At 38.9% G+C, this 26,518-nt stretch overlaps 1 protein-coding gene across 3 annotated transcripts in view; it reads left to right on the top strand.

Annotated features, from left to right (window-relative positions):
* The window catches only part of PIAS1 (protein inhibitor of activated STAT 1), a 149,846-nt gene that overhangs the window by 10,685 nt on the left and 112,643 nt on the right, over positions 1 to 26,518 (top strand). For all 3 annotated transcript variants that reach the window (XR_004057492.1, XR_004057491.1, XM_010363627.2), the window contains exon 2: positions 22,611 to 23,055. Coding sequence is in view for 1 of the 3 variants with exons in the window: in XM_010363627.2 (XP_010361929.1) it covers positions 22,611 to 23,055 (445 nt within the window). In the remaining 2 variants the exon portion in view is untranslated. The remainder of the gene's footprint in view (positions 1 to 22,610; positions 23,056 to 26,518) is intronic.

Below are 26,518 nucleotides of genomic sequence, written 5' to 3'. Positions count from 1 at the left end.
AAGGCAGTGGCACTAAATCGTACTAGTAGTTGTGTTGTTCATCACTATGTACTTGGAATTTAAAAAACATGCTGGTTAAACTGTATATCCTTGATGAAACAATAAAACTTACTAATTTTATTGTATCTCAGTCCTTGAGTACATTTTAAAATATATTTTGTATGATGAAAAGTACCTGTAAAACACTTTATTGAATATCAAATCTGATGGTTAACTCAGGGAAAAGAACTTCTGGAGTTGAGTTGTGAGCTTTTTAAATGGAATACCATTTTTACTTGAAAAAAATGGCTGGCAAAGTATGGTTATACAGACTTGGGTACTTGGCATACATTTTCACAAAAATAAACAAAGTGCGCCTGTCACTGCAAGGAAAACAACTGACAATATTTGTTACTAATGATAAAATTAAAGCTTTCAAGTGAAAATAGAACTTTGGAAGACGTATTTGCCACTGTGAGCTTGACAGTTTCCCAATACTTGACTTTTTTGATAAGATCAGTGTGATATTAATGAATGTGTTATGTTGAAGTTGCATAGTGAAATACGTCAACATTTGGAAGAACTGCATAACTCAGTGAACTAATATTTTCCAAATAACCAATGCATGATATTACAAAATCATGCCTGGATGAAAAGATCCATTGGAAATGGAAGATAGACCAATGAATTTCAGTTTATCAGAGTGGGAAATATTCCTTGATATGGTTTCAGATTCCTGCATTGCAGCAGCCTTTAAGAACCTGCCATTTGTTGAGTTTCGGTGAAGGATCAAAGAATATCAAAAGTTATCTGAAAAGGCTAGAGCATTTTAATAAAAATACTCTATTTTTTCCAAACTCTATAGAGCTTCATAAGGCTAGATTTCCTTTATATTCTTCAACCAAAATAATACACAGATTGAATGGGAAAGTAGATGTGAGAATCAGGATGTCTTTATTAAGCTAGATTTTAAAGAGATTTGCAAAAATGTAAAACTGATAGTCCTCTAATTTTTATTAAAAATATTTTTTAAATACGAGATGTATGTTAACAAGTAATGGATTTAATTAATTAATTTATTTTTTGAGATGGGCTTTGCCATGTTGCCCAGGCTGGTCTTGAAGTTGGGGGCTTGAGTGATCGCCTGCCTCGGCCTCCCAAAGTGTTAGGATTACAGGTGTAAGATACCCTGCCCAGCTATTATTATTTTTTTAATGACAAATATTTTAAAGTTTTCTGCTTTAACTGCAAATACAGTAAATATTGATAGATTTAATCAATGTAAAGTTTTTTTTGGGGGGGGGAGCAGTCCTCCACTTTCAAGAGTGTAAAAGAGTCCCAAGAGCAAAAACTTTGAAAACTTGATCTTTTTTAAATTTAAAATTTACAGTACAGCAGTGCATAGTTTAACATGGGACGATCCCTTTCATCTTCTCACTCGTGGTATTTTTTATAACTTAAACAGAAAAATAAGGCTGGGGGCAGTGGCTCACACCTGTAATCCCAGTGCTTTGGGAGGCCAAGGCAGGCAGAGTGCTTGAGCTCAGAGGTTCCAGACCAGCCTGGACAACATGGCAAAACCACATCTCTATCAAAAATACAAAAAATTAGCTGGGCATGTTGATGCACACCTGTGGTTCCAACTGCTCGGGAGGCTGAAGTGGGAGGATTGCTTGATCCTGGGAGATGAAGGTAGCAGTGAATTGAGATCCACTGCACTCCAACTAGGTGACAGAGTGAGACCCTGTCTCAAGAAAAAAAAAGAAAAAGTTTACTTCTAGTGATCCTCTTAGAAGGCAGTTTGCTAAGCAGGGTTATTTAATTAGATCCTGTATCTCTCTAAGTAATGCTAAGCGGTAGTAGCTTGCATTGCACTGCATGAATGTGCTTGAAGTACTTTTTTTTTTTTTTTTCCTGGATGCAGGGTCTCGCTCTCTTGCTCAGGTTGGAGTGCAGTGGTATGATTATGGCTCACTGCAGCCTCAAACTCCTGGGCTCAAGTGATCCTTCCACCCCAGCCTCCTGAATAGCTAGGACTTCAGGTACATGCCACCATGCTCAGCTGACTAAAAACTTTTTTTTTTTAATAGAGATGGGGTCTTGCTGTGTTGCCCAGGCTGCTCTCAAACTCTCAGAATCACGTGATCCTTATGCCTCAGCCTCCCAGAAGTGTTAGAATTCAAGGTGTTGAGCCACCACACCTGGCTTGAAGTACTTTTAATCAGTAAGGGTGTGGGAAATATATAACTTCTTATTTTTTCAAGGTTATGTTTTTTGGTTTTTTCTTTTTTCTTTTTTTTTTTTTGAGATGGAGTCTCACTCTGTTGCCCAGGCCAGAGTGCAGTGACATGATCTCGGCTTACCACAAACTCCACCTCCGGAATTCAAGCAGGTCTCCTGCTTCAGCCTCCTGAGTAGCTGGGATTACAGATGCTTACCACTGTGCTCAGCTAATATTTGTGTTTTTAGTAGAGACGGGGTTTCACCATGTTGGCCAGGCTGGTCTTGAACTGTTGACCTCAGGTCATCCACCTGCCTCAGACTCCCAAAGTGCTGGGATTACAGATGTGAGCCACCATGCCCGACCTTATTGCTTTTTCTGTAGTAAAATACAAGAATCACATGAATAGGCCGGGCGCGGTGGCTCAAGCCTGTAATCCCAGCACTTTGGGAGGCCGAGACGGGCGGATCACGAGGTCAGGAGATCGAGACCACCCTGGCTAACACGGTGAAACCCCGTCTCTACTAAAGAATACAAAAAACTAGCCAGGCGACGAGGCGGGCGCCTGTAGTCCCAGCTACTTGGGAGGCTGAGGCAGGAGAATGGCATGAACCTGGGAGGCGGAGCTTGCAGTGAGCTGAGATCCGGCCACCGCACTCCAGCCTGGGCGACAGAGCCAGACTCCGTCTCAAAAAAAAAAAAAAAAATCACATGAATAAATGAAAAATTCCCTAACTTAATGTTAGCCAATAATTTCCTCTCCAGCAGAGCTTAGTTCTTACCAAATATATATGATTGATTTGCATTCTGCCTATTTTGTTTTTTTCCTTTCCCTTTTGTGGGATAAACATGAAACAGGACCTAGAAATTGTAAGACTCTGAATGCTTTTCAGTTTCTTTCTGCATTTCTTTAGAGTGGTGTGTGAAAAATTCTAGCCTCTGTTCCTTAAACATCTTTCCCCAGGGTGTCAGAGTAAGACTGGAAAAGGAATATTTTTGTTCCAGAAGTTTTTCTAATATGTGATTTCAAAATCAGGTAGCATCTTAAAGGTTAAAGACCTTTAAAAAAAGTATAGTATTTTGTGTCTCATTGACTCATGATCAGGGAAAAGAACATGAATTTTAGAATTGCCATTAGTCTTCACCTCTGAATTTAGATAGTCCCAGGAATAAGATTAATGATCTTCTAAGTGTGAGTAGGTCTTGGTCTGTCCATTTGTTCCAGAGAGGAATTTTATAATCTCTTGTTGAGGCTACTTAACCTGGCTGATAATGTTTGGGGGAACAAGGCAGGAGAAAGGTGTCCCGCTTATGAGTATGCAGACTTTGCTTAATCTCCGCATGTTTAGACTTGTGCCTCACCCTTGATTTTAGCTCCCTACTGGTCTGAGTCTGGAACCTCTCTGGTTCAGTTGTTCCAGTAAGCCTCTGGGTGACATTTCTCCATAGGAGAAAGTGGAGAGGAAAGTTTTGGAGACCTGAAAATATGTATGGGGTGGACATGGTGGCTCACACCTTTAGTGCCAGCACTTTGGGAGGCTGAGGTGCGCAGATTGCTTGAGTGCAGGAGTTTGAGACCAGCCTGAGTGATATGGCGAAAACCTGTCTCTACAAAAAAATACAAAAATTAGCTGGCTGAGGCGCCTGCCTGTGGCCCAGCTACTCGGGAGGCTGAGGTGGGAGGATCGCTTGAGCCAGGAGGTTGAGGTTGAGGCTCTAGTGAGCTGTGATTGTGCCGCTGTACTCCAGCCTGAAGGACAGAGCGTGGCAAATATACATGCTCATAGATTCCAGTAATTACATCTGATGATGTTTGTAGAAGAAGGGACTTAAGTTAATTACCACAGTGATCTACACGGGCTTAAGTCTTTTTTTTTTTTTTGAGACTGAGTTTGCACTCCTGTCACCCAGGTTGGAGTACAATGGCGCGATCTTGGCTCACTGCAACCTCTGCCTCCTGGGTTCAAGTGATTCATCACCCTCAGCCTCCCAAGTAGCTGGGATTGCAGGCGTCTGCCACCATGCTTGGCCAATTTTTGTATTTTTAGTAGAGAAGGGGTTTTGCCATGTTGGCCAGGCTAGTCTAGAACTCATGACCTCAGGTGATCCGCCCACCTCAGCCTCCCAAAGTGCTGAGATTACAGGTATGAGCCACCGCCCCTCACCTGGGTTAAGTCTTGAAAAGTGCTCAGGTTTGTTTGTGCCCATGCTGTCATCCACGAAGAAGTTGAACCATCAGAGTTATGAGAAAAGTCAAGCTTTTTGGCAGAATCATAGATCATTAAATTCTATATTACACTTTAAATGTTTTTGTCCTTTTTTTTTTTTTTTTTGAAGTGGAGTCTTACTCTGTCACCCAGGCTAGAGTGTGGTGGCACAATCTTGGCTCACTGCAACCTCCACCTCCTGGGTTCAAGCCATTTTGCTGACTCAGCTGCCCAAGTAGCTGAGATTACAGGCGCACACCACTGTGCCCAGCTAATTTGTGTATTTTTAGTAGAGATGGGGTTTCACCATGTTGGCCAGGCTGGTCTGGAACTCCTGACCTCGTGATCTGCCCACCTCAGCCTCCCAGAGTGCTGGGATTACAGGCATGAGCCACTGCACCCGGCCTTGTCCATTATTTTTTTGGATACATTTTACAAACTCTCAGTAAAACGTAAAAATAGTTATTCCTTTACTGGGCTATAAGTATTCTTTACGGCTATGTGTATTCTCTGCTAAATCTTGCAATCAAATAAGCATTCTCCCCTACTCTCTCCTCCTCCTTCCTTTTGCCTGTTTGGGCTTTGGTATCACATTTACTTAAAGCAAGATTCTTATCCAGTCATTCCATCAATAAAAATGAGTGCTGATTTATATGCCAAATCAGCTGCGTTAAACGCTCACACGTCATTTGGGAATGAAAAAGTTTTTGCTTTTGTGAAATTACATTCTAGTACTCCTGTAAGTATATGAAAAATAGTTTGGTTCTCTTATACCTTTCCATATTTGAATTTTTATAGAGAACAGATGTTTTAATAATTAGCGAAAACTTTATTTTGGGAAATGTTTTCTTGAATATGAAATAACAATGTTAAATGCATTGTTAAAGTTTAATAGTTATTTGTTTTATACATGCTTCCTAAAGGTAGTTTTTGAAGGAAGGAGATGTGGGAGGAGCAAAGAAAAGATATGAAAGAGTTATTGTAGGAAGTTTGATTGCTGGCTCACTGGAAAGTTTAGTGAAATGCCTGTGCCCATTGAGATTGACGACTGTGGATGTAAAATAGCATCCATCTGCATGAGTGCATGCATTCTTTTCTCCTACAAAGTGGGAACTACATGGAGGGACAAGGGAATTTTGCAAAGGAATGTTTAGGGGCTACTGAATAGGGCATGACAACATCAGTGAATTAGAGATCTTTATGAAATTGAATTCTTGCAGTGAAGCAAGTAAGAAAAGGAGGTTGTAGTTGGAAAATGTAATGTTCAAATTAGTGATTTTGAAGGTGGTGCAGGTTCTGCTGGAAAGGTCTAGGATGTGGCCCATGGAGTGGGTAGCTGAGAGGGAAAGTAATGACGAGGAGTTAAGTTGGAGCCTGAATGGCCAAGGCAGGTACTAAAACTTTACCTCAGTGAATGACAGGATGACCTAGAAGATGGACTGTCCAGTACTATAGCCACTAGTTCTGTGTGAGTATTGAGAACTTGAAATGTGGTTAGTCCTAATTAAGATCTGCTGTAAGTGTAAAACATACTGGATTTCGAAGACATAGTATGAAAGAAAGAATGGAAAATATCTCATTAATAATTGATATTGATTGTATGTTGAAATAATATTTTAGGCTTATTGGATTAAGTAAATATATATCATTAAAATTAATTTCACCTACTTGTAATTTTTTGAAATAGAAATGTGGTCTATGTTGACCAGGCTGGTCTTGAGCTCCTGGGCTCAAGTGATCGTCCTATCTCAGCCTCTGAAAGTATTAGGATTACAGGCGTGAGCCACCGTGCCTGGCCTTTTTACTTTTTAAACTGTGGCTAATAGCACACTTAAAATTATGTATGTGTCTCAACATTTGCAGCTGACATCGTATTTCCTTTGGACAGCACTTTTCTAGAGATATTACTGCCCATAAGTAGAATGGGGATTAGGTTGGAGGACAATTGATAGGGGTCTGTAGAACCCAGTGTCAGAATCCTTTGGGAGAGGGAGTAGACATTGAGGCTTATTTTTCATTGAGTTCCTGGTGCTTTCTCTTCTGCTGTTCTTTGTGCTTGGAATTAATGACCTTCTTTTCACCCCCGCCCCCCACCTCTACCTCCCTCCACGGAGTGGCTAACCTCAGGGAGTTTGGTTCATTCTTGTTTTCTTTTTCTTTTTTTTTTTTTTTTTGACGGAGTCTCACTCTGTCGCCCAGGCGAGAGTGCAGTGGCGTGATCTCGGCTCACTGCAACATTTGCCCCCCAGGTTTAAGCAGTTCTCTGCCTCAGCCTCTTGAGTAGCTGGAATTACAGGCGTGTGTCACCACACCTGGCTAATTTTTTGTATTTTTAGCAGAGATGGGGTTTCACCATCTTGGCCAGGCTGGTCTTGAACTCCTGACCTTGTGATCTACCTGCCTTGGCCTCCCAAAGTGCTGGGATTACAGGCATGAGCCATCGCGCCCGGCCAGCTTCATTCTTTTGAGGAGAAAAATGATAAACGATAATAGAAAGTAATACCAACAAAACAACCATATAAATCTAAGTAGTTAACAATGTATTCTTAAGAAGAAGAGGTCACTTCTGGCTAAGCTTATTTCAAACTGGGCCTTAGAAGAGTTTTGGAAGTTGGTGGCCAGGCACAGTGGCTCACACCTATAACCCCAGCACTTTGGGAAGCTGAGGTGGGGCGGAACACTTGAGCCCTGGAGTTTGAGACCAGCTTGGCCAACTCTACAAAAAACAAAAATTAGCCATGAGGAGCGATGTGAATCTGTAGTTGCAGCTACTTGGGAGGCTGAGTTGGGAGGGCTGCTTGAGCCTGGGAGGTCAAGGCTGCAGTGAGCCATGATCGTGCTACTGCATTCCAACCTGGGTGACAGAGTGAGACCCTGTCTTTAATAAAAGAAAATTTAAAAAGGGGATTTTAAAGGTAGTAAAGGATTACTGGGATATTCTTGGAAGCAGGGGGAACAGCATGAGCAAAGGTAATGAGGAGAGAAAACACTGAGGTATGTTTGCGGAACAGCTGCTAGGTCCACATGTGGATATCTGTGTAAAAGAGTTATGGGAAGTTGGGGCCAGATTGTTATGAGAATTTTCCACTTTGAAACTATGTGAGTCTGAAACTGTGTTGAATGCTATAAAGGAAAGGGACAGAATTCTGTAAGAACATTAACCAGGAAACCTGACTGAGTTAGTGTACTCAAAGAAGACTTCCCTATTTCTGAACCGTCTGAACTACAGACTTCCTCCCATTCAAGTCTTTTCAAATCTTCTTCATGTTATGCCTTCCTTTCCTTCTTGGTTGTTACCATCACTATTTCAGACTCTTGTAGTGTCAATTTGGTATTCATAAAACAGCCTCTAAATTGGTCTATCTTACATCCCCTTTCAAATTATTTACTCTTCATTTAGATTGATTTTTTTATATGTCTGTTTCCTCGCTTTAACATTTTGTGCAGTTGAAAGTGTTTTTATAACTTCTTATTCTTTTTTTTTTTTTTTTTTTGAGACGGAGTCTTGCTCTTTCGCCCAGGCTGGAGTGCAGTGGCTGGATCTCAGCTCACTGCAAGCTCCACCTCCCGGGTTTACGCCATTCTCCTGCCTCAGCCTCCCGTGTAGCTGGGACTACAGGCGCCCGCCACCTCGCCCAGCTTGTTTTTTGTATTTTTTAGTAGAGACGGAGTTTCACCGTGTTAGCCAGGATGGTCTCGATCTCCTGACCTCGTGATCCGCCCGTCTCGGCCTCCCAAAGTGCTGGAATTACAGGCTTGAGCCACCGCGCCCGGCCTACTTCTTATTCTTTGTAGGATTAAGTATAAACTTCAGTTTCGCCCTTAAAACTAAAACATTATTGTTTGAACACTAGTTGCTGAGTTTGGATGCCAGTATGCTCAGTAGGCACTGGGCACATTTATATAATGTCCTTATTTGTGAGAGGTTACATGTATAATTTCTAATAGGTTTGCATTACCAATATGGTTTGTAATAATTAACAGGTGCCAAACCATTGTTCCTCATATTTATTGATGATGAACAAGACAGTCTCTATAGACAGAGCATATATTTTGGATCAAGAATTGACAAGTAAACAGGGCCTCTCTACATATGGCATGAGAGTGGTAAACTGAGTTAAAGAGGATAGCACATAAAAGGGTAAATTTTTTTAATGTTAGGAGTGGATTAAGGAAAATATCCCAAAGGTTGTGACATCAGAGTTGAGAACTGAATGAGTTGGAGTTAGCTAGTAAAAGGCTGGGATGGGAGGGGGGAGAAGAGCTTCCTGGAAAATGGAGAGTTGGTTAAAAGATTGGTTACAGTTGTCATGCTAAGGAGTTGGGACCTCCGAGTGCAGTAGGTAATCATGGAAAAGTTTAAGCACAAGTGTGACATCATTAGATTTATATTTTAGAATGATCACTGGCAATAGTGAGGATAATGACTTGGAGAGGATAATATTGGAGGCGGGGAGAAAAGTTAAGAGTCTCTTGCAGACTCTGAATTAGAGTGGTAATAGGGACTAAGACATTTTAAGGTGTTAAGATTGACAGGACTTGGTAAATAGATTGGATGTGAACAAGAAGATGGTGTAGCAGCTTCTGGCATTGATGGGTGATTAGGTGGATGGAAGGTTTAGAGAGAGTTGATGTGTTAGGTTTGAGTATGTTGAGTTGATGACTCCTGGGACATAAAGGAGGGGTGTTTAGTAGATATGGATTTGGAGTTTAGGAGACCAAGGTTAGGCTGGAAATAAAGATTTGGAAATTGTTAATTTAGAGATGGCGTTTTGAAGTTATGAGTGAATAAGATCACTCAGGAAGACTGAGCTGAGTGAAAGCAGGATTGCTTTAGACTTAGGATTCAGTGATACTGTTTCTCTTCTGTCATGGAGTTTATCTCTACTTTTTTTTTCCTTTTTTAAAAATTAAATTACATTTTTTAATTTTAATTTTTATTTTTAGACAGGGTCATGCTCTTTCGCCCAGGCTGGAGGCTTGATCTGCTGGGCTCAAGCCATCCTCCCACCTCAGCCTCCTGAGTAGCCTCCCAAAGTGCTGGGATTACAGGAAGTAAAGTAACTTTTATTTTTAAACTTTTAAGAACATTGACTGCATTGAGTATTTGGAGAAGTACTCTGGAATTTGATTAGGTATATGTTCAAGGAATGGTATTAAGAATGAGTTTTCAGTAATTGTTCTTTATGACTGATTATGATAAACTCATATTTTATTTCACTTTCTAATGTCCACAAAAGATAGAAGACTTTTTTAAAAAAAACCATAACCGCAGATCATTTCTTCTTTTGGCTAATTTATGAATTGTCCTTTAGACACGGACAAACTTTTTTTTCTTTTTGACAGAGTAAGTTGTAGATAGCTAAACTTTGTTTTTCTGTTTTTGTGCTTTTTAAAAAATTGCTTCTTATCTGTAACTTTACTATTCCTTTTTTTTTTTTTTTTTGCTTTTTGCTTTTTTGGTTAATGTTCTGGATATGTTAAAATGGATGCTAAAAAGTATAGTCTGGGTTTTTGGCCTCAGAGTTTGGTGAGTAGCTCATTTTCCTTCTCTTCCATAAATTTCGGGAAGAATGTGTAATATGTTTTCATGGGCCTCACCTTTAATATGTATTTTTATGCACATATTATTTTTGAAAGAAATTTTTGAAAGAAAATAAAAACATTTTCTTTCTTTCTTTCTTTTTTTCTGAGGCGGAGTCTCTCTCTTTCTCCCAGGCTGGAGTGAAGTGGAGTGAAGCTCACTGCAACCTCCGAGCCCACCCCACCCCCTGCCCCGGGTTTGAGCAATTCTCCTGCCTCAGCCTCCTGAGTAGCTGGAATTACAGGTGCCCACCACCACACCCAGGCCAATTTTTGTATTTTTAGTAGAGTCGGGGTTTCACCGTGTTGGCCAGGCTGGTCTCGACTTCCTGACCTAAGGCGATCTGCCCACCTCGGCTTCCCAAAGTGCTGGGATTACAGGCATGAGCCACCGTGCCCAGCCAAAACATTTTTTAAAACTTGCTTTTGCTACTGTAGTAACTTTGTAAATGTTACTTTAAATCATAAAACTTAAATTTTAATCATAATAATGTGTTCTGAAGATAATGATCATAATGATCTCTAAGTTTTTTTTTTTTTTTTTTTTTTTTGAGACGGAGTCTCGCTCTGTCACCCAGGCTGGAGTGCAGTGGCTGGATCTCAGCTCGCTGCAAGCTCTGCCTCCCGGGTTTACGCCATTCTCCTGGCTCAGCCTCCCGAGTAGCTGGGACTACAGGCGCCCGCCACCTCGCCCGGCTAGTTTTTTGTATTTTTTAGTAGAGATGGGGTTTCACCGTGTTAGCCAGGATAGTCTCGATCTCCTGACCTCGTGATCTGCCCCTCTCGGCCTCCCAAAGTGCTGGGATTACAGGCTTGAGCCACCGCGCCCGGCCAGTGATCTCTAAGTTTTATGGAAAGTTAGCAGTTTTACTTTACATAGACTAAAGGATGCTTTTGTTGTGAAATTGTTTCTCTTTTCTGTAACTAGTAGAATAATTAAGTGAAAGTGTTCCATTCTGTGTAGAAAAGAAAGGGTTGCTATCATTAATAGGCTTCTGATGGAATTTTAAAAAATATTTAGGCAAGCTGTCATTGCAAGACTTGAATAACTTTTTGCTGTAACCTGTTTTTTTCTTTTTAATATTTCTCTGTAAGGAATCATTCCTAGGGCTTTTTTTTTTTTTTTTTTTTTTTTAGACAGAGTTTTTCTCTGTCGTGCAGGCTGGAGTGCAGTGGTGCGATCTCTGCTCACTACAACCTCAGCCCCCCGGCGTTCAAGTGATTTTCCTGCCTCAGTCTCCCGAGTAGCTGGGATTACAGGCGCCCACCACCATGCCTGGTTAATTTTTATGTTTTTAGTGGAGACAGGGTTTCACCATTTTGGCCAGACTGGTCTTGGACTCCTGGCCTCAGGTGATCTGCCCGCCGTGGCCTCCCAAAGTGTTGAGATTACAGGTGTGAGCCACCATGCCTGGCCACCTAGGACTTTTAGAACTTTTGTGTACATCTTTTTAAAAACTTGTTTCTGTCTAAAACTTATCATTCAGGACTGAAATATGATAACCTTAATTTTCTTGTGCCCTCTGCAAGATGTTTATTTTTACCTTAAGATAGGGGAATCAGGCTGGGTGCGATGGCTTACAACTGTAATCCCAGCACTTTGGGAGGCCGAGGTGGGTGGATCATGAGGTCAGGAGATCGAGACCATCCTGGCTAACACAGTGAAACCCTGTCTCTACTAAAAATACAAAAAATTAGCTGGGCGTGGTGACATGCACCTGTAGTCCCAGCTACTTGGGAGGCTGAGGCAGGAGAATCGCTTGAACCCAGGAGGCACAGGTTGCTGAGATCGCGCCGTTGCACTCCAGCCTGGGCGACAGAGTGAGACTCTGTCTCAAAAAAACAAAGAACAACAGCAAAAAAGATTGGGGAATCCTAGGAGAAAAGGGAATCCTTAAGAAAAGAGACATCTTAATCGCAAATATTGAATAATCTTTTTTGTAGCCTTAAATTTTATTCTTACTTGGAGGAGAATCTCTTATGATATGCTCAGGGCCCTAGAGAGTTGACACTGTCATATTCCAAGTTCTTAAGGATGACTTGGGTGAATATTTAAGGTCACAATTCTCAGATTTTATATATGGCACAGAACTGGAAAGGGGGTATTAAGGTGATGAAGAGGAATTCATATCATCTGTTGGGCACTTACTTGGTGTCATTAACTATACTTGCATAGGGGTTATGGAGATGAGTATTTATCCTTGAAAAACTCAAAGTCTATGGGAGGACATAAACTGGAAAATCAATGATATGCCACATTTTGTAATAATTGTACGATAGAGGGGTATAGGAAACAGTTTTTCAAAAGGGATTTGAAAGGCTGGAATGAAGAGCTGAAAAACATGAAGTTTAATGGCATGAAACGTTAAGTTCTGCTTTTAAATTAACAAAAATTGTATTCGAGGATAAGGTGGTTTGACTTTATACTGTAGCCGTTTATGTGAAAAAGATAGAATAACGGTTTTAGTTAACATAAGCAACAGGATGATGTGGATGCAGCCCCCTCCCTGCTGAAACGAAAGAATAACACATATCATACATCCCCTCTTGTCCAAATAAAACAAACCTAAAATGTGAATGACTTTTTAGGTTATATTGGTAAAAATATGTTCATATTAAGAGGGATAGTAATACTGCTGTATTTGGGACCAGTCACACCATATCTAGATTATTTCATTCACTTTCTGAGTACTATGAACTGCAGAATGCTTGAGAAGGATCAGGAGTGGGAAGAGGTCTAGCTAGTTGAAGGAAAGGAGTCCTTTTAACACATTTTAAGCATTTTAGGAGTCGATTCTGGTATACCAAGAGAATGAAATTTTAGAACCATTGGGCAGACTTTAAAGGGAACTTTCAATTCCTAGAGCCTTTCACTAATGGGGCAGCTTTTAAAGGTTGTAAACTCTTAGAAGTATTATAGCAGAGGCTGGGAGACCGTCAGTCAAGAAAGTTGGAGTAAAACTTCATATATTAGATGGAGTTTTAGACAAGAAGAAGATCTTTGAGTTCTATTTATGATACTCTGTTACTGTTATTTCCAAAAACATTTTCATACTATCTGATAGTGTCTCTAGTTGTTATTACTGTGTAGCATTGTGTGACCATTGGCATTTGCCTTTTGAGTCTGAGCTCCACTACTTGCTAGCTCTGTTATGGTCAGGAGGTTACAACTGTTACTCTGAAATAGTTCTGTACCATCCCTCTAGGACTTTTCCTTAATCTCCGTTCTAGGACCCAGACTGAAGCTGTAATTTAGACTGTTTAGTTTAGAGGATGCATTCTTCTCACTTTTTGTTTTGTTAATACATGTTTCTTCTTTTAGGCTTTTCAGCTTTCTCTCAGATAGGGTATACTGTTTCTTTCATTGCCTTTTGTCTTATCTGAAACTTAGATCATCTAATTGCAAATGCAGTGTTTTGTTTGTTTTGGTAAGGGGACAGTTAGGAAAGAATAATCATCTTTTAGAATTTAATAGACTTAAAACTTCTTAAAGCCCTACTTAGTATTTTTAAATTCTAGATTTTATTTGAAAAGTGAATGATACTGTTCTCATGATCAAGTACAGTCTAATTTTTAAAAGACTTACCTCTTTGTAGAATATTGAACATGGCCTGTAGTGTCTCTTTGCAGTATTTCTTGGTCCTGTCTACTATATTTCCACTGCACAGTTCCTTCTTACCTTACATGTAGATAAATCCTGCTCGTTGCCATATCTTTTAGCTAGAAGGTTTATTTCTTACTTTTTTTCTTATTTCAGCCATCCTATTGGTGGTTACTTCAGTAACTTCCTTAAGCACTATTTCAGTTACATCTTTACTGCCTCTAAAATATGCATGTATTCCACTGCCTGCTCACATTATACTGTATAAATTCCTTGACTGTCATTTAGTGCCCCCGTCACTCGTTTCCTGTCCCTGTCTCAGTGTAATATATACTCAGCCCTGGCTGAGCTTGTGATAAGACGTTGTATTAGTTAGTTGTGAGCTCTGGAGTCAGGTCAGATTTGAGCCCTATCTCCATCACGTATTTACTGTGTGATTTTAGATGTAATGTCAGTTTTCTTATCTATACAGTGAGAATAATAATACTCTGTTTTGTGGGTTCATGTGAGGATTAAATAAGATAATCATGCATACTATAATTAGTATGTTACTGGTACATTATAAGTATTTAATATATATTATGTTTTGTCATTTTTACTCTATCAACTCATGTAAATGACACTAAAAGTTATGGTTGAAAACATTGCTAATATAGAAAGATTTCACTAACTGTATGGATTGTATTTCTTCAACTATAGAGGAATAGAAGAATGAGAAGAAAATTTCATTTAATACAGTTACAAATTGAATTCTGAAATTTTAAGGAACCTTGAGAACCTCTAGTTAATCCCTCATTTTTTTTTTTTTTTTTTGAAGTGAGAAAGCAGAACCTGTAAGATTGTAATTTGGTAAATTAGTGGCCATGTCAGTACCAGAATCCAAATTCTGTATATGCCAGTACCATTATATTGTATTGTACATTTACTCAGCATATGTTAGGTATTCAGTAACCTTTGGGAATTGAATTAATATGATGATTACGCGTGTTTCTGAAGACTAGTTTATTTCTGTGTGTTCGTTGTTCCTTTCTTCTCTTCCTATACATACTCATTTAGGGCCTGTGCGTGGATCCAAAAAGCATTTATTGAACATCTGTGTGCAGAGCAGCCTTTTTCTTAAATAAGAGCCATATTTTCCCACCTCTGCGTAAGAAGTTTGGCAATGTGTTAGGAATTTACACTCTAAATTTTAAAATTAAACTAAGCCCTTAAAATTTTTTTTTTCCTTTTTTCTTTTTGAGACAGTGTCTCACTCTATTGCCTAGACTGGAGTTCAGTGGTATGATCACAGCTTACCACAGCCTCGAACTCCTGGGCTCAAGGGATCCTGCTGCTTCAGCCTCCTGAATTGCTGGGTCTGTAGGTGTGTGCCACCAATGGGCCTGGCTAATTTTTTTTTTTTTTTTTTTTTAGTAGAGATGAGGTCTTGCTGTGTTGCCCAGGCTGGTCTCAAACTCCTGGGCTCAAGTGATCCTACTGCCTCAGCCTCCTACAGTGCTGGGATTACAGGTGTGAGTCACCACACCTGGCCTAAACTTTTTCTTTTTAGGAAAAATATTGTACTCCAATGTTACAATGTTCTGAGTTGGATTTGTTTTTTGTTTGTTTTTTTGTTTTGTTTTGTTTTTGAGACAGAGTTTTTCTCTTGTTGCCCAGGCTGGCATACAGTGGTGCGATCTCAGCTCACTGCAACCTCCACCTCCTGGGCTCAAGCGATTCTCCTGCCTCAGCCTCCCAAGTAGCTGGTATTAACAGGCATGTGCCACCATGCCCGGCTAATTTTGTATTTTTAGTAGAGAGAGGGTTTCACCATGTTGCTCAGGCTGGTCTCGAACTCCTGACCTACAAGTGATCTGCCCGCCTTGGCCTCCCAAAGTGCTGGGATTACAGGCGTGAGCCTGTATTTTTTAATGTTTTTGTTGTTGTTGTTGTTGTTGTTCAGGTTATCGTCCAGAAGGAGCTGTTTTAAGGATAGAAGTTTCATGAAATGTGGTAGTACATAAATAAGGATGATGTTTAAATTATCTAACAAAAATTGAAGCCATGGTGCACCATTTCAACAGTGTTTATACTTTGTTTAAAGGAGAGTGGAATCTCTATGTATAATTGCAATATTTTGTCACTTTGTGGGACCTCAGTGCAGCCAATAAGATGGACCTGGAGAGGTGGAAGATAAATTAACTAGAGGAGTAGGCACTACAGGTCATTTTCCAGTTATCTTATGCTGTGAAATAAATAAAAGATGAGAAATTAGGTGAAACAAGATTATGGAGACGTATGTAACCAACCTGATTTGCTGCTTTGAATAGAAACTGTCTAACTAGGTTTTCTGCTTGAATGAGGCATTGTTGACAGATTGCTAATAGCTGCTTATTAAGAATTTCTAATGAGAAGATTTAGTAGTCATCCAAAAGTAAGTCCCATTAAATGAATAATCTGACTTTGAAAATAATAAAATACTTTTGTTGTTGTGTGCAAGATTTAATGTGTGCAGTTACAGAATTTGTGATTATTCATTTGCTTTTGTGGATAAAAGGCAAAAGTATAAATGAAATATTATGACATTATTAAATGCCTATTTTGTCTGTCTTCAGAATTCATTCTGGTTTACAATTCATTATAAATTGATACCAGATAAAGACTCATAATATAGAGTCTGCTTTATGACTAATCCCATAAACCACTGCAGTGGGATGTGTGAACAAGAGTAATTATGTTGTTCAACAAGAAGTACCTAATTCTTATCCACAGTGTAGACATAACCTTCAATAATGGAAGGTCACAGCTAATGATACAATAAAACCAGCACTTTCTGTTCAGTTGCAAAAGCCTGTTTGCTTGTTGACGTTTTTTGAGTATTATTGTATTTATCTTTCTCAAAACATGGCCCCTGCCTCTGTGTAGTTGGGACAGAGTTTGCACACATATGTATGTGTGTTTTTGCAAAGTTTTACATATCTAAAAAGGGATTGAGTAAAATGTTATTGTCTTGAATGGTGAGGACTTCCCATTCCCCACTACTCTGCTCTTAGAACACTAGAAGCCAGCCTTATGCCACCAAAGCAGGAGATTGGATTGTTCCTCTCTGTCAGAAGTGATCAGACAAAAGGAAGCAAAGGGAATCCAAACAAAATAGCCAGGTTATTGCCCAGTTATTCTAGATGAAGTACCCTGGTCTGCTCACTCACATAGATTTTTCCAATCATCTTTTTAGTGTCTTACTCTTAAATATGTATGCACAGCCCAAGGTTGCCTCTCATTTAAGGAAAGCTTCCGGCACGAAAGACAGAGACCAATGTAGGGAGAAGAAGAAAACAACATCAACACCCAATTTATATTCTCAAAAAAGAAAAATAACACAATGTAGAGGAAAAAGAAAAGAGAAACATAAAGAAAATAAGAGTTCATGGAAATTAAAAATTTAATGTGTTAGGAGATAAAATTGAGGAAAATCCCAGAAGATAGAGCTAATAGACAAGAGATGTAAAAATGCACAAGGAAAAAGAAAACAGAGTAAAGGAAAATTAGATAATCAGTCTAGGAAGACCAGTGTCTGAATAATAAGTATATAAGAAAGAGAATGCAAGGGCCGGGTGCACTGGCTCAAGCCTGTAATCCCAGCACTTTGGGAGGCCGAGACGGGCGGATCACGAGGTCAGGAGATCGAGACCATCCTGGCTAACACGGTGAAACCCCGTCTCTACTAAAAATACAAAAAATTAGCCGGGCGAGGTGGTGGGCGCCTGTAGTCCCAGCTACTCAGGAGGCTGAGGCAGGAGAATGGCGTGAACCCGGGAGGCGGAGGTTGCAGTGAGCTGAGATCTGGCCACTGCACTCCAGCCTGGGCGACAGAGCAAGACTCCGTCTCAAAAAAAAAAAAAAAAAAAAAAGAGAGAATGCAAAGACATGGAAGGAAGATTATTGTAAGAAAACTTCCCAGAACTGAAAGACATACATCTCTAAGTTTAAAAGACTCAACAGTTATCAGTTTATGCAGTTAAAAAAAAGAAAAGACCAACCCCAAGGCACAACATTGTAAAATTTCAGAACACGTTAAGACAAGCTGCTATGATTCCAGATGGGCATATATAGTTGACTATGAAGGATTATGGGTCAGATTGGTACTAGGCTTCTTAACACTGGAAGCCAGAAAACAATAAGGAAAGGCCTTCAAAATATTGACAGAACATGATTTCCTGCCCAGAACTGTGTACTGAGCCAAAGTCAGTAGTAAGGGTAAATGAAGATTTTAAAAATACAATGCAAGGAATAAAAACATCGTGCCCCCTTCTCAGAAAGCTGCTGGAGGAAATACCCCACAAAAAAAGAGAAAACCGAGAAAGGGGAAGTAGTGGGATAAGGAAATGGGATCCGGTATAAAAGAGAGACAAGGGAATTCCCGGGATAAGCTAAAGGGAAATTCCATGATCATAATTGTGCACCAGGCCTGGAGAGCCTACAGTCCATATTGGAACACGGTGGAGGGCTACAGGAAATAAATTAAAACTGATTTACCTGATATATTTGAATATATTGAGAAGAAAGTTAATACTTTTAGCTGTTTGCAGATGAATTAGCAGTAGGTACCTAGAAACCTAAGCAAATGGAAAAATGGTGTAATTATTAACTGTAAGGAAAGGAAAGTTATACAGAAAAGGAAGAGTAATCATGATGTACTTTTGACTCAGCTGTGAATATTATTTACAGCCATAGTAATAATGTAAGTACTGACAATTGATTCAACCAAAAATTATGATAGAAAGATGAAGGAGAGGAGATGTAACAGAACTAAACCATTGTATTTTGTTTTTGTTTTTGTTTTTGTTTTGAGGCGGAGTCTCGCTCTGTCGCCCGGACTGGAGTGCAGTGGCCAGATCTCAGCTCACTGCAAACTCCGCCTCCCGGGTTCACGCCATTCTCCTGCCTCAGCCTCCCGAGTAGCTGGGACTACAGGCGCCCGCCACCTCGCCCGGCTAGTTTTTGTATTTTTAGTAGAGACAGGGTTTCACCGTGTTAGCCAGGATGGTCTCGATCTCCTGACCTCGTGATCCGCCCGTCTCGGCCTCCCAAAGTGCTGGGATTACAGGCTTGAGCCACCGCGCCCGGCCTCACCATTGTATTTTATAATAGGAAGTCAGTAAAGTCCTCAAAGAAAAAATTAAACAGCTGCATAGACCTACTACATAGAATATAGAGGAAAAAATGCCAGAAGAACTAGCTAAAAAGATTTGAAAGTGGTTGCCTTAGGGATTTGAAAATTGTGGGGTATGTAAAAGGGGGAAGGAACTGCTGTTGTTTTGGTACAACTTTTTGGTTTTTTAAATTGTGTTCACGTCTGTCAGATTAAAAAAATTAGTTTTAAGAGGTTGCTCCTTACAGAATGCTCTTGTGTTCAAAATATATACCATTCTGCGGCATTCTAAATCCCCTAGGATTCTGAGAACTCTATCAATTGCGGACGTAGAGTCAGCGGAATGCTATGAAATTGCTGAGGAAGTAATGATTTCTAATAGTACTAGTGGTTGATGTAATCCTTACTTGTAAATATTCATTTTGTTATAGTGCTAACAAATGGAGATTTTTAAACACCTTAAATAAATGCAGATTAAAATATATTTCATTTCAACATCTCAAATGTATTAGTGTTTAGTTTTCCTCAGTGTTGTCAACACTTTTCATTGTGAATTGACTGCTTTATGCTTCTTTGCAGTTTTTCTGTTGAAAGATGCTTCAGTGTTTCCCGCCCCCTTCTTTTATTTCATTTTAAAAAATACTGCATGCTTATCACAGTCCTTAAGAGTATGCAACAGCTGTTCCAATAATAGCAATAGATACCACCTGATTTTTCATAATACCTGATTATAGGTTGCAATGGTTAATTTGAATCCACACACATTCTTTTCTTATCTTAATCACCTGTTTTTAAAAGCCAAAATGTTGAAGCTTGAAATGGAGATTGAGTTAAATAAATTAATCTTCAAATAGGTTTTTCTGTTTTCCAGTTAAAAGGCATGTGGTTCGTGTCCTCTAAAGTCAGCATATTAATAGCGTGAAAGAAAGCACAGTTGGAGTAGAACCAGTTGCATGACATTCAACAAGTTTCTTAACCTAAGTCTTATTTTCCCACCTGATAAACAAGAACAGTACCTGCCTGATAATTATGACAATTGATGATGAATCCTGTAAAAAAAAACCAAAAACACCCAGTTACTCAGGAGGCCGAGGCAAGATCACTTGAGCCTAGATGTTTGAGAACAGTCTGGGCAACATAGCAAGATCTTGTCTCTTAACAAACAAAACTAAAAAGCTTGGCTTGCTGATCGCAGCTACTATTTGAGTACCTACTATGTACCAAGTATTGTTATTGCTGCTGCTATTCTTGGTTTCAGAGAGAGACAAAAAATGTAATTGAGGGCTCTCAAGTTTATTGTTGTGTCATAAACTTTTTTTGGATCGTCAAGCAAGAGATTTTATGAGAAATGTCAACATACTCTTCTACAAAAATAGGAAAATAATATATCTGCATTGCGTCTAAATCTTCATACCTGTAGAATAAAGTCAAAAGCTGCCATCAATGCAGAGTTTACAGTGGTCACTGAGTTTTGCTGGTTTGTTTTTGATTTAGGATAATGGAGTTGAAATAGTTCTCTTTAAAATTTATAGTTTTTTTTCCTGTAAAATGCAGTACATTTGACCCATGCCAACTTAAATTTATTTTTAACCTCTAATCCTTGAAGTTTCATGTTATTTATTTAAAAGCAGTTTACTTATTAATAGTACATTTCTGTTTGAAGTCCCTGTTCCTTTTTAAATAATAAAAGTCTTTAGAAGTATTTTGTACTCTTTTGGTGAGTAGGGAGAAATTGATATCCTGCTGATATTATAGTTAGTAATTATTTACAATCTTTGATAACATCTAAAAAGAGAAACATTTCTAAGATTTAGGTAGAATTTGTTTTTAAGGTTTACATTATATCTTTGCATGCCTCTACAGAACATGAATTTGAGCATTCATTTAGATAAGTTATCACTCTAGATGCTACCTCCCACCCTTTCTTCTGGTCTCCTTTCTTGTTTGTTCATTTGTTTGTTCATTCATTCATTCATTCATTCATTGTGCAAGCGTTTGAAGAGTTTCCACTATAAGGCCCTAGTCTTAGAAGCTGAGGGTAATGTGGTTGTGTACCATGGAGAACCCTGGGTTGGTTAGAGAATCACTTGTGTAAACAGAAAATTACAGTAAAGCAAGATAAATGCTAAAATACAGATACGAAAAGTGGCCATTAAAAATAGAGTAAAGGCCGGGCGCGGTGGCTCAAGCCTGTAATCCCAGCACTTTGGGAGGCCGAGACGGGCGGATCATGAGGTCAGGAGATCGAGACCATCCTGGCTAATACGGTGAAACCCCGTCTCTACTAAAAAATACAAAAAACTAGCCGGGCGACGAGGCGGGCGCCTGTAGTCCCAGCTACTCGGGAGGCTGAGACAGGAGAATGGCGTGAACCCGGGAGGCGGAGCTTGCAGTGAGCTGAGAGCCGGCCACTGCACTCCAGCCTGGGCGGCAGAGCAAGACTCCGTCTCAAAAAAAAAAAAAAAAAAAAAAAGAGTAAAAATCATCCTACCAGGTCTAATGGGCAAAGGCTAACAAAAGCTGACCCCTGAGGAAAGAGTTTTCCAAGCCAGAGAAGTAGAGGAACGACTTGTATTTCTTTGATTAACCAGCTATGTTGCTTATAAAGCTCTTTATATACTTTTCTCCTCAGTATTTTATTTTTTGCTTAATGTTTTTGCCACTTGCAAAGAATTGGCTGGTGTCATCATCGTGAGTGGTGGTGAGTTAGGGAAAGCAGCATAGCTTTTGTGTATTTGGTATGAGGTGAAGGAATCAGTTGGGGAAATAGAGAGCAAATGGTAAGCTTACATGTGTCTTTTTATCCTAATACTCCCTGTCAGTGGTGATGCAGTCTTTTAGGATTCTGCTAATAGCTCTGTGATCTTGGGTAAGTGATTTCTTCTCTTTGGATTCCATTTTCCACCACTTTGAAATGGGAGGATTGGTATTAGATGGGCATTTCCTATTAGTAGGTGGGGAAAAAGGAGAAGCAGTGACCAAATAAGTTTGTGAACACAGGTAAACAAAGTTAAATAGATTTCTTTACTGCAGCCTCATACATTTATGGCATATGAATTGGATTGCTGGACTTCTAACTTGGCCATGCAAGTTAAGTGAGAGTCAGTAATATGAGTCCAGCTCTGTCTTTTTCCTAGTGGTGTAGTGGAAAGAGCATGGGCTTTAGAATCAGACATATCTGGGTTTGAATCCTGAGTACTCCTTAGTAGCTTTATGGCTTTATAAATTATCTAACCTTTCTGAACTTGTCTCCTCATATGTAAATCAGGCAGGATAATGCCTTGGGGAGTTGTAAAGATTATGACATTCCATATGAAAATATCAAATAGAATATCTGATATATAATTGGTCAAAAAAGGTATAACTTAAGTCTACAAATTCCAGAGTTAGTATAGAATGTAACACTTGATAATAGCTATTGATACCCTGCCTACATCTGGTGTTTGAGGTGGACTGTTTGTTGTTTCATATATACTTACAATTTTTCCCCAAGAAAACAAAATATTCTTGAGGGCACATCATTATGTTTTACCATCTACATAGCATTCGACATTCTCCTGGAGACTCAATAAGTGCTTGATAAATACCTGACAGTTTCATCAAAACAGTGGAATAAAGTGAGGTGTGGTTTTCCCTGGTGTATAGTTTATCCTATATTTCTTATAACCAAGGGTAGAAGTCAATGAATTTATGAATATTAATTTTAAATTTCTTTGGTTACTTATGTTAAATGATTAAATTTGAAGTTTGAAATAATTAGGATTATAAGTGAACTGGCATTTATTTACTTAAGTAAACCATAGGAAGGGGGTTATAATAAAGCGTCATTTAATAGTGTAAATTATATTATTGGAATACTAATGTTTTATATTTTGTTTTTCCTCTAAGCAAATGGTTATGAGCCTTAGAGTTTCTGAACTCCAAGTACTTTTGGGCTACGCTGGGAGGAACAAGCACGGACGCAAACACGAACTTCTCACAAAAGCCCTGCATTTGCTAAAGGCTGGCTGTAGTCCTGCTGTACAAATGAAAATTAAGGAACTCTATAGGCGGCGGTTCCCGCAGAAAATCATGACGCCTGCAGACTTGTCCATCCCCAACGTACATTCAAGTCCTATGCCAGCAACTTTGTCTCCATCTACCATTCCACAACTCACTTACGATGGTCACCCTGCATCATCGCCATTACTCCCTGTTTCTCTTCTGGGACCTAAACATGAACTGGAACTCCCACATCTTACGTCAGCTCTTCACCCAGTCCATCCGGATATAAAACTTCAAAAATTACCATTTTATGATTTACTGGATGAACTGATAAAACCCACCAGTCTAGGTAAGATTATTGTATGATGGTATTTGGTTACTTTTGCAGGATGAATTTTCATTTTAGACTTTTACTTTGACCCAGTTTATTATTCATAATGAAATTTTCATTTGATAGTAACAGCTGGATAATAATGAAGATCTTTCAAATTTAGATAAAATCAAACGTATAAAAGCTATCTTTCAGAGGAAAAAAGGTAGTATATTGATGGTTATTGACACAGTAAATATTAAAAAGTTTCAAGAATATAAACTTCCAAAGAGTAGTCTTTTAGAAGATTGATTAATATTCTTTTTTTTTTTTTTTTTTTTGAGGCGGAGTCTCGCTCTGTCGCCCAGGCTGGAGTGCAGTGGCCGGATCTCGGCTCACTGCAAACTCTGCCTCCTGGGTTCACGCCATTCTCCTGCCTCAGCCTCCCAAGTAGCTGGGACTACAGGCGCCCGCCACCTCGTCCGGCTAGTTTTTTGTATTTTTTAGTAGAGATGGGGTTTCACTGTGTTAGCCAGGATAGTCTCGATCTGCTGACCTCGTGATCCGTCCGTCTCGGCCTCCCAAAGTGCTGGGATTACAGGCTTGAGCCACTGTGCCCGGCAATTGATTAATATTCTATAATATCTCTTATAAATTAGAAAATTAAAACCAAATAAGTCACTACAAGTCTCTGATTAGTTCTTAATTTTCAGGGATTGATGATCTCTAAAACAAATCACTTACTAGTTTTGATTATTTAAATGAGTGAATGGTTTTAATGATCATAAAAGGAGACTTGAGCTTTGATGTGTATGGTAGTTAAATTTCAGCTGATTTTTTTCAAGCGGAGAAGTGCATGCTTTACAAGCATGCACATGCACACTCTTGATTACAGTTATATAATATAAATGCTTGAAATTTATTTTGCTCTGTTCTATCATTTGATTTGTAGTCTAGCATATAGAATTCAATATATTAATCAACTTGTAATTTTAATTGCTATAATGCTACCTTATTTACTTAATGTAGAATAAAACTCAACTGTTGTGACCTCTGATGCCTTTGGTGTAATATATTTAAAATATCAGACTTCTAAATGCTGGTTTGTTGGAATACTATGGCTAGCAAGCTAAATCCAGTCTGTGGCCTGTTTTTGTGTGGTTCTGAGCTAAGAAATCTGAAAAATATTCCTAAAGAGTTATTAAAAAAAAAAAGAAAAACAAAGAATATGTACAGAGACCATGTGTGCCTGCAAAGCGCAAAATATTTACCCATATAGTGAAAACTTCTGAATCCCTGTTGCAAATCATTGAATGTTTCAGTTTAGGGGATTGGCAAGTGTTGAGAACATTTTTTGTGAATTTTTGAGAACATTTTGAAAATGTTTTACTGAAATTCTGTCTTTGAAATATGAGGTGTTTGTTCTTAATTATATTTAGCAGAATTTACCTGAATACATGAAGATTATAGGAGTCATTTGAAACAACATGAGTTTTGTATCACATTATTTCATTTTTTAAGTGGCCATAATAAGAAAACATTTTTTGAGAATCTACTGTATGCTTATAAAACTGACACATGCTCATTGTAAAAAATGGAATTGCCAAAGTTCCTTCCTTGTTAGCTGTTTAGTGTGTATGCATATATAGTATAAGCAAATTGTTTCTTGTTTTTTACAGAAGGAATCATATATATAGTATTGTTTAACTTTCCTTTTTTCCCTTAATAATATATCATAAGCATCTTTTCTTGTCTGTCTGATATATATATATATATATATATCTCCCATTTTAAATTAAAGGCCATATCTGTATCTATCTGTATCTCTATATATGGTCTGTATGTGTACATATATGTATGTGTACATATGTGTTATATATTGATCAGTTGATGAAAACGTTGTGACCAGGGTCTTGCAGGAACCTAACCTTATACTTCCCCTAGTAGCAGCAATTACATATTCACAAATTCAGTGTTTGTGGTGATTTTATAGAACATAACTGTCACAATAACAATAATTGACTATATTTGAAGTATAATTTGATTTGAATGCCAGTTTCCATGAATAAATCTGCTGTTTGTGATATGTATTCATAGAAAGTCACCAAATGAATAGGTGGTGTAGAATTGCTTAGTGATATGTAAATAGATTTTCAGTATCTCATTGTTATAGAATTAAAAACAAACCGATTTGAATATGCATAAAAAGATCTCACCAGAAAGTAATCTGTGGAAGTTTATTGGCTCAATAAATATTTGTTGCAGGGGAATGCTTAGTGAATGTGAAAAATATTTATTGAAAAAAGATTTTATGTAATTAGTCTTCAGGGTTTAGAATGAGTATATTTTAAGGCTCTGTTTTTATAGGTTCTTTAACATTATTAAGACTTTTTCTGTACTTCAGTAAATGAAGTGGCTACATTTGTCACAGAACTTAGTTTCCTAAATGATTATTTTTGTCAGTAGTTCATTTGTTTTAAATCTTTTAGAAAACCATGTTTTCTGAAAAATTTAATAGCTTCCAGCATTCTCTTTCTTTCTAAACATACATACATTTAAAATCAAGTTTTTTTTTTTTTTTTTTGAGACAGGAGTCTCGCTCTGTCACCCAGGCTGGAGTGCTGTGGCCGGATCTCAGCTCACTGCAAGCTCCGCCTCCCGGGTTCACGCCATTCTCCTGCCTCAGCCTCCCAAGTAGCTGGGACTACAGGCGCTGCCACGTCGCCCAGCTAGTTTTTTGTAGTTTTTAGTAGAGACGGGGTTTCACCGTGTTAGCCAGGATGGTCTCGATCTCCTGACCTCGTGATCCGCCCATCTCGGCCTCCCAAAGTGCTGGGATTACAGGCTTGAGCCACCGCACCCGGCCAAAATCAAGTTTTTAAGAACATAGTTTCGAACACCAGCTGGCTAGTTGATCACAACTATCACTGAGTCCAGAATGGGACAGGCACATTTACTTTTTCATTTTTTCCCTTCTGTTGTGGTCTTAAGCACCAGATTTAAAGAAATTTTAAGATGTTCAAATGTAAACTGAATGTTTTTATGCATGGTTTGTATTTCTAACTAAAATGGAAACAGTAGTTCTGATAAATCCCTTTTTTTTAGATAATTCTCATTCATTCTTACAGTCACTTTATTTCTTTAAATCAATTTAAAATAATTCTAAGGCCTTTATTTTGGAGCCATAATTATTCTTTTCATTGTCCATAATTAACTGTAAGAATTGAGAGGTGAAGTAAAAGGTGGTTGTAAAGTAAGATATTTAATTTATTGTTGGCCGGGCGCGGTGGCTCAAGCCTGTAATCCTAGCACTTTGGGAGGCCGAGACGGGCGGATCACGAGGTCAGGAGATCAAGACCATCCTGGCTAACACGGTGAAACCCCGTCTCTACTAAAAAATATAAAAAACGAGCCAGGCGTGGTGGCGGGTGCCTGTAGTCCCAGCTACTCGGGAGGCTGAGGCAGGAGAATGGCGTGAACCCGGGAGGCGGAGCTTGCAGTG

This window comes from Rhinopithecus roxellana, chromosome 5 (genome assembly GCF_007565055.1).
Source record: "Rhinopithecus roxellana isolate Shanxi Qingling chromosome 5, ASM756505v1, whole genome shotgun sequence".
Taxonomy (NCBI): domain Eukaryota; kingdom Metazoa; phylum Chordata; class Mammalia; order Primates; family Cercopithecidae; genus Rhinopithecus; species Rhinopithecus roxellana.
The sequence above is the reverse complement of the archived record's forward strand: the minus strand, read 5'-3'. Positions and strand labels throughout refer to the sequence as shown.